The sequence below is a fragment of the Gekko japonicus genome, unplaced genomic scaffold, assembly GCF_001447785.1.
Source record: "Gekko japonicus isolate JY-2015 unplaced genomic scaffold, Gekko_japonicus_V1.1 scaffold2850, whole genome shotgun sequence".
Classification (NCBI taxonomy): Eukaryota; Metazoa; Chordata; class Lepidosauria; order Squamata; family Gekkonidae; genus Gekko; species Gekko japonicus.
In genome coordinates this window covers 44,261-53,104 of record NW_015164746.1, presented here as the reverse complement: position 1 = coordinate 53,104, position 8,844 = coordinate 44,261, and the positions used below count along the sequence as shown (strand labels likewise).

At 47.1% G+C, this 8,844-nt stretch overlaps 1 protein-coding gene across 1 annotated transcript; it reads right to left on the bottom strand.

The window, feature by feature from the left end:
- Positions 1 to 1,252: 1,252 nt before the first annotated feature.
- On the bottom strand, positions 1,253 to 6,735 carry LOC107109066 (protein S100-A12-like). Its single transcript, XM_015409641.1, has 3 exons — positions 6,642 to 6,735; positions 5,427 to 5,588; positions 1,253 to 1,537 (listed from the first exon to the last, which is right to left on the bottom strand). Exons 2-3 carry the CDS (start codon positions 5,568 to 5,570, stop codon positions 1,328 to 1,330), a joined length of 354 nt encoding a protein of 117 aa, XP_015265127.1. The 5' UTR covers positions 5,571 to 5,588; positions 6,642 to 6,735; the 3' UTR covers positions 1,253 to 1,327.
- Positions 6,736 to 8,844: the final 2,109 nt, after the last annotated feature.

The window sequence follows — 8,844 nt, the reverse complement described above, 5'->3', positions numbered from 1 at the left end:
AAGCCCCGCCCCTTGCTTCCGGCCGCCCCGCTTCCGGCCCTCATTCAGCCAGGAGGAGGCAGGTGAAGAGGGAGGGTAAGTTGCTTCCTCCCCGCCTCTCTCCACCCCTGCCTGCCTGGGGCCAGGGAGGGCCTTGGCGGGGCTTCCTCGCACTCCTGCCGGCCTTGCAGGTCCACTGCCGGGCCCCTGATGTCAGGGGGTGTGGCATATGCTAATGAGTTATGCTAATGAGTTCCCCTAGCTCTTTTTCTACAAAACTACCCCTGAGTCCTAGTATGCAGTAAGGTGGCCAGGACAGGCTTGAGAAGTTCCTGGAGATGGTGGAACAGCGTCTGGGGGAGGGCAGTGTTTCAGATTTGGCTGCCAACCTCCAGGTGGGGCCCAGAGTTGTCCCAGAATACCAGCTGATCTCCAGACCTCAGAGATCCAGGTAGTGATAGCTGGTTACTTCACCATCCTTCTCTTGCTAATTTTGCATGTTAACCGAGAGTTCATGCACTATTTGGTGGTGTTTGGTGTGAGAGCCAGTTTGGTGTTAGAGCCGGGAGCATGAACTCTGATCTGGAAGACCCAGATTTGATTCCTCACTCCTCCACACAAAGCTGCAGGTGTGACCATGGGTCAGTCATAAGTTCTATCAGAGCAGTTCTCTCAAAAGCAGTTCTCAAGAGAGCTCTCTCAGCCCCACCTACCTCACAGGGTGTTTGTTGTGAGAGGAGGGGAAGATAAAGGAGACTGTAAGCTGCGCTGAGTCGGTTGATTTAAATTTGGTGCTAATTATCCACTTCTCTAAAGCAACGTAATAGAGAACAGTGTTCCCTCTAAGCTGAGTTAGTGTAACTAGCTCACAGTTTTCTAGCCTCCAGCTCACATGTTTTTGGTTTGCTCAGAAGAGATGGCTCCAGAGCAAACTAACTGATGCAGTTGCCAGACTGCTGGCTCACTGCTTTAATGCCAGTAGCTGACAATGTCGAATTTTTATTCACAGGACTCCACAGCTTAGAGGAAGCATCATTAGAGAAGTATTTTTGCATGATGTTCCAGGCATGTTATGTTCAGCATCTTACTTATCACAAGGTTGCATGATACTGTTGTGTTCTTGTTTTGTATATATGTTGTAATAAACTCATTTTTAAAATAAATCAATATATAAATAAACTTCCCGTTCCAAACCCATTCAAAATAATGTCACTGTTTCTGACAACCGTGGCTTCCCCCCAAAAGAACAAAACAAACTCCCAAGGAACATTGGTTCATTCTTTATTGGGTCAATCTCTCAGTGGCAACAGTGGCCAAGGAAGTGAAATATCAAACTCACTGATGACCTTTAGTGGCCGTGGCCGTGGCCTTGGCCGGGGCCATGGCTATGGCCATGGCCATGGCCACCGGTGCCTGGCTCCTTTTCTTTCTTGTGGATGTTATCATGACTGAAAATCAGCACTCTGGTAATAACACCCATGAATTCTGCAAAATCAAGCTGCTTGTTCTTGTCCTTGTCGAGCTCTTCCATTAGGACTTTAGCGGCATCCTTATTTTTCTGTGAAAACAAAGGATGGTTATTAAAGACTGCTAAGGCATCCAACTCTCTTTAAATTCTTTCTGTAATTTCCCAGGCGGCAATGTGTTTGAGGGCAGATTCTCAGAGTAGACAGGGATCTTGGAGACCCTGGTGCAAATCTCGACTGCCAAGAAAGCTTGCTGGGTCACCTGGTTCTGGCCACAGAAACCCAGAGTAATTTTACCTCACAGAGTGGTTGTGAGGGAGAAATGGAGGAGAGGAGAATTAGGAAAGCCCCCTAGAGTCCCCATTGGGGAGAAAGGTGGGGCATAAATTAAAGTCATTTTGTGACAAATGATATTTGAACATAAGAACATAAGAGAAGCCAATGTTGGATCACACCGATGGCCCATCCAGTCCAACACTCTGTGTCACACAGTGGCCAAAAAATACCAGGTGCCATCAGGAGTTCAAGCAGTGGGGCCAGGACACTAGAAGCCCTCCCACTGTTGCCCCACCCAGCACCAAGAATACAGAGCATCCCTTGCCCCAGCCTGAGAGTTCCTAATAGCCACTGATGGACCTCTGCTCCATATGCTTATCCAATTCCCTCTTGAAGCTGTCCATGCTTGTAGCTGCCGCCACTTCCTGTGGCAGTGAATTCCATGTGCTAATCACTCTTTGGGTGAAAAAGTATTGTGAGAAAGGGAGAAAAGTACTTCTTTCTCTACCTGTCTATCCCAGGCATAATCTTGTAAACCTCGATCATGTCACCCCTCAGTCGTCGTTTCTCCAGGCAAAGAGCCCCAAGCACTTTAACTTATCTTCACAGGGAAATTGTTCCAACCCTTTGATCATTCTAGTTGGCCTTTTCTGCACTTTCCCCAATGCTATAATATCCTCTCTGAAGTGTGGCGACCAGAATTGCACACAGTATTCAAAATGAGGTTGCACCATTAATTTATACAGGGGCATTACAATATGCATAGATAGCACATTGGAGGGATGATTTGCAACATTTATAACATAAGTAAAACAAACCCACATGACATAAGCATTGAAAATGCACATTGTGTGTACTTCCACAGAAGCAGAGTTAATGTATTTTGTTGTAGATCATTGGACAGATGGATATTTGATGTAGCAAAAGTGTGAAATAAATGCTGAAGAAAATGATATTTGACTACACTTAATAGGGAAGAGTGGGAAGAATCTGGACATCAGGTGTCTTCACAGGCTTTATGTTTGTAGGACTTCCTAATTCAGATACTGTCACTTTTAAGAGTGGAGCTGTGGAAGCAGCCATGAAGTCTGGAGGCACTTGGTAATTTTCTTGAAAAATCTCAAGGAACTCAGTCCCTCTGATCCCCAGTGCAGTATTACCAACCCCTTCCCAATATGCTTTCAGACGGTATATGTATACTAGGAAAAAAACCCAATGTGGAAATAATAAAACAAGCTCTAGAAAGAGGCTCTGGGCAGGTGCCCTGGCCTTGGGCACTCAGCGTCAATTTGCTTTGGTGACCTCAGTAGGGTGCAATAACTCAGGGTCCACCATTTTCTCCAGGGGAACTGACCTGGAGAGCAGTTGTAATGCTGAGTGATCTCCAGCCCTCACCTGGAGATTAGCAACAATGGTTCCCCAGGAGAAAATGGCTGGTTGGGAGGGCAGAGTCTATGGTATTGTAATTGTCTGAGGTCCCACCTCTCTTCAAACCCCACCCTCTCCAGGCTCCACCCCACAAATCTCCAAGAATTTCCCAACCTGGAGTTGGCAAACATATCTCCTTCCCAGTCAACTATCAACTTAGCTTTATCTGCCCCTCTGACTTCAGCTTTCCACCCCCCCCCCGCAGCCTCTTTCTAGGAAAAGTTTGATTGCTGCCTCCTGTACAATGTCATAAACCTCCATCCATACTTCTTCAGGCACTCTGTCTATCAAATCTAGTCAAACCTATTGTTCACCTCCACTGTATATTCATCAGTGATATGCTCTGGGTCAAACCTGAATGGCCTAGTGGTTTAAGAACATAAGAACATAAGAGACGCCAATGTTGGATCAGGCCAAAGGCCCATCCAGTCCAACACTCTGTGTCACACAGTGGCCAGAAATACCAGTGCCATCAGGAGGTCCAGCAGTGGGGCCAGGACATTAGAAGCCCTCCCACTGTTGACCCCCCCCCCAAGCACCAAGAAGACAGAGCATCACTTGCCCCAGAGCCCCTAGCTATACCTTGTGGCTAATAGCCACTGATGGACCTCTGCTCCATATGCTTATCTAATTCCCTTTTGAAGCTGTCCATGCTTGTAGCACCCACCACTTCCTGTGGCAGTGAATTCCATGTGTTAATCACTCTTTGGGTGAATAAGTACTTCCTTTTATCCGTTCTAACCCGACCGCTCAGCAATTTCATGGAGTGCCCACGGGTTCTTGTATTGTGAGAAAGGGAGAAAAGTACCTCTTTCTTTACCTGCTCTTTCCCATGCATAATCTTATAAACCTCGATCATGTCACCCCTCAGTCGTCTTTTCTCCAAGCTAAAGAGCCCTAAGCGCTTTAACCTTTCCTCATAGGGAAAGTGTTCCAACCCTTTTATCATTCGAGTTGCCCTTTTCTGCACTTTTTCCAAAGCTATAATATCCTTTTTAAGGTGTGGTGACCAGAACTACACACTTTATTCCAAATGAGGTCGCACCATTGATTCATATAGGGGCATTATGATATTGGCTGATCTGTTTTCAATACCCTTCCTGAATTTCAATACTCTTCCTGAATTTCTGAACCTGGAGATGGCAACCCTATTTCCATTCCAAGAAAGGAAGAGGAGGAAGAGGAGGAGGAGATTGGATTTCTACCCCACCCGAAGGAGTCTCAGAGTGGCTTACAATGTCCTTTCCATTCCCCTCCCTACAACATACACACAGTGAGCAATGCTTCCTCTAAGCTGTGGAGTCTTGTGAGCAAAAAAATCTATTTTGTGAGCTACTGGCATTGAAGTTGTGAGCAAGGAGTTTGCCTTCTGCACAAATTAATTTGCTCTAGAGCCATCCTTCCTGAGCTAAGGCAAAAAAAAAAAAAGTGAGCTGGAGGCTTAAAAAAACCCGTGAGCTAGCTCACGCTAACTCAGCTCAGACGTAATATTGACTCTGAGGTAGGAGGGGCTGAGAGAGCTCTTTCGAGGACTGCTCTTGAGAGAACAGCTCTGAAAGGACCTGTGAGTGACCCAGGGTCACACCAGCACCTGCATGTAGAGGAGTGGGGAATCCAACCTGGTTCTCCCAGGTTGGAGTTCATGCTCCTAACCACTAAACCGAACTGGCTCTCTGGGAAAGATTTGAGCTACTGGCCATTACATTAGAGGGTGTCAATGAAATCTGAATGGATGGAGAGGGTTATTTAGCCACAATTTCCTTCCACCAAAGCTTTCTAATTTTTTTTTTCATAGTATACATGTTAATGTATTTATTTATTTAAATGTTTATACCCCTCCTTCCTCCCTCCCCCCTCCCTTTCTCCCCCCTCAAGGTGGCTTAGAAAAGCAAAAGTAAATCACAGAAAAGACACATGTATCCCCCCCCAGTTCTCTTCCATGAATGCGTGCACTCAGAATCCTAACCTGAAGCATCTTGAGTGCCCTAGCAGTTTATAATACCTCTTCTTATCCAGGCAACACTGGATGATCACACCACTCCTTCAATCACTCAGTCACGGTTGGCGGAGAAGATGAATGGAAGAGGAAGGAAGCCCGGGAGAAATTCACATACATGAACCCAGAAGTCCCTCCCGCTGCAGCCTGCTCCTCCACAAGTCCTAGAAGTCTGCCTTTTGGCCATCAGTGCCCGATATGCCCATTCCACTCCCACCCCAAGCAGTCACAGGAAGGAAGCCAACCTCTCATCAAGAATGGTCCCTATCCTGACATCTCACCTTCAGGTAGGTGGGCAGCTGCTGCTCAAGCAGTTGCTTCAGCTCTCCTATGCTGAGCATATCGTGATGATCCACCCGAATGGAGAATTTGTGGAAACCGTTGATGATACCTTCACAGTGTTTCTCCATCTCAGTCTGGGCCATCTTGAGTCAAGGGACCACCTATGAAGACAACATTTTTGTTCAGGAAGGGAGAAGAAATAGCCATCTCCACGAAGAACCATTCCCCCCCCCTCCACTGATACCACACACAAGTCTCACTGGATATTTGCCAAAAGAGTCAAAGGTGTTTTCCCACAATGCACGGCCTCAGTTCTGGTATCCCTCAACTCCCTCAGGTCAAGAGAGGTGGGCAGGTTTTTGAAGCAATTCAGGTGGCAATTTTGAAGCAATTCAGGTGGTTTCCCACAATGCATGGCCTCATTTCTGTTACCCCTCAACTCCCTCAGGTCAAGAGAGGTGGTCAGGTTTTTGAAGCAATTCAGAAACCAGCCTAATCTGAGTATCAGGCATAACACTGGGATGAAGGGGCACACCACGAGCAGCATGGGCTGAAGATGGCACCTTCTGTTCTCTGAAGGAACATAATCCCTTCCCAAACAGCCACTGACCATGAGCAACACACTTAAACGTGAGCTCTGCACCATCATCATGCTGAGAAATGTACCCCTCATCCTCAGAGAAATACACCCCAACCTCCTGATTGGAGACAGATGGGTGGTAGAATTCCATTTAAAGGGTGGAATTCATTACAGGAGGCGTTTCCGTTTTTCCGTATGGACTTGACCCAACTGTGAGGAAATTATTGCCACTCCCTCAGACTAGGTGAACTTAAGGGCTAAGATATCCCCTCAATACTTGTCAGGATAATATGTAGCAGCATACTAAGGGGCTGCCTTTACACTATTGGGCGTTGTTTTCTGTCACCTGTTCCATACCTATCTGTATTCTTTTTTATAAAAAAAAAACCCTCTCCAATGAGACGTTCCTGTCTCTGTGCCCCTGTTTGATGCTGAAAGCAGCCCTGCCACAGGTCCTGTTAGTCTATAAAGTGCTACTGGGTTTTTGCTCCTCTCTACTGCCACAGACAGATAAACACAACTACCCATCATGTGATATCACCAGGCGATGGAGGAAGATAACACAGGTACCAGCCGATAACCTTGGACCACCCAAACACTAATAGAAGAAAATCCAACCAACTCTTAGACTCACCTCAGTCGATGAGGAATGAACAGAAGAAAAGAACAGGTGAAGATGTCGTGAAGATCCTTCGGACGCTCTCTTCTCTTATAGTCCTCTTTGCTTCCTCCACCAGTTGTGAAATTGTGTCCCCGTTAACAAATCCATCTGTCCTTCTCTTGCTCAATGTATTTCAATAGGCTCTTCCTTAAATGACATTCTCGGGGAGGTTTCCACCGCTTGCAACTTCCAGCACAATCGTGGTCTGCCCCTTAGCAAGACTCAAATTACAGCCACTGTTTGGCAATCCCCTTGTTGTTCAAAGGTAGGGTTGGCATTTCTTGGAAGCAACGGGATGTTTTGAAACACTAGCCATGTGTTTTTTTTTGGGGGGGGGGTTTCTCAAAAAATGTGGATGTGTTTACTGTAATCTTGTGTGACCACCTTCTTTTCGGCAACGCGTTGCTCAAGTTTCCCTGTGGTCTTCAAGGCAAAATGACGATTTGAGCCTATGGAGCTGCCGTATACTGAATCAAGCCCTTGGTCCATCAATGTATTTTATTTATTTATTTATTTATTTGGTTTTTACCCCACCCTCCCGGCCGAGGCAGGCTCAGGGTGGCTTACACGTGAAGATAATAGATAAAACAAAAATATCAATATCAATATAAAACACAGGATAGAGTATTAAAGCCATTAACACAATGATGGTGATACAACTGTGGTAAAGTGCATATGGAGACAAACATTCAGTGGTACATCCACTCTTGGTGGGCTCAGGTGGACAATAAAATTGGCACAGGGCACAGATACTGAAGTGCAGCTCCTTACCTAAACGCCTGGCGGAAGAGCTCCATTTTCGTGGCCCTGCGGAACTGTGAAAGGTCCCACAGAGCCCTGATTCTTGTCCAGGAGCTCATTCCAGTAAGTTGGAGCGGCTACAGAAAATGCCCTGGTTCTGGTCCATACCAGTCTGGTGTCATCGGGACCGGGGAGGGGGACAGTCAGTTTTGCGACCCTGACCATAGTGCTCTCTGGGGAACATGTGGGGAAAGGTGGTCCCTCAGGTAGGGAGGTCCCCGACCACTTAGATTCCTTCAAGTGTATAAGAGTTCTCTCCCCCCACCGGCAAGAGTGAACAAAATGGAATGTATGTTGTCGAAGGCTTCCACGGCCGGAGTTCATTAGTTGTTGTCGGTTTTCTGGGCTGTTTGGCCGTGGTCTTGGCATTGTAGGACCTAATGCCAAGACCACGGCCATACAGCCCAGAAAACTGACAACGACTAAAATTGAATATGTAATGAAACAAAACTGCATATGACAAGTTTTATGAATCACCACAGAAGGCAGAAAATCCACATAACCTTATCTCAGAAGGCTTGCGTTTTTATTCTGGATGGCATCTGTCCCTCTTCAGAATACCGTAGTGATACTCAATCAGCGGGCTCAGGAGCCACATGTGGCTTCTTGACATGCCACCTGTGGCCTTGATGGTTAATGTTCCCTCACCTGGGGCCTACCCCATGCCAGTTTGGTGTCGTGGTTAAGTGCACGGACTCTAATCTGGGAGAACCAGGTTTGATCCCCACTCCTCCACTTGCACCTGGCTGGATGACGTTGGGCAAGCCATAGTTTTGTCAGAACTGTCCCTGAAAAAGAGCAGTTACTTCAAGAGCTCTCTCAGCCGCACCTCCCTCACAGGGTGTCTGTTGTGGGGAGGGGAAGGGAAAGGAGTTTGTTAGGTGCTCTGAGACACCTTTGGGTAGTGAAGGGCGGGGTATAAATCCAATCTCTTCTTCTTCTTCTGTAAAGTCAGCAAGGGCGTTCCCCTCTTCGGGTTTGTGGTTGGCAGGGGGCTCCTGCCTTGATGCAGATGGCAGCAGGCCAAATTCTAGAGATGGACCTGCCCACTCCCCCATCTTTCAGCAAAGCCTCTGCACTTTCATCCCAGCACCAGCCACCTGTCAGGAGGAGAACTGGCCATAGAGTGGAGAGAGTAAAGAACAACAAGAAGAGGAGAAGAGATTGGATTTATACCCCGTCCTTCACTATCCAAAGCTGTCTCAGAGCGGCTTACAAACTCCTTCCCCTTCCCCTCCCCACAACAGAAACCCTGTGAGGTAGGTGGGGCTGAGAGACCTCTTGACAGAAACTGCTCTTTTTCAAGAACAGCTCTGAGAGAACTATGGCTTGCCCAAGGTCATCCAACAGGTGCAAGTTGTGAGGCGGGTGGAGC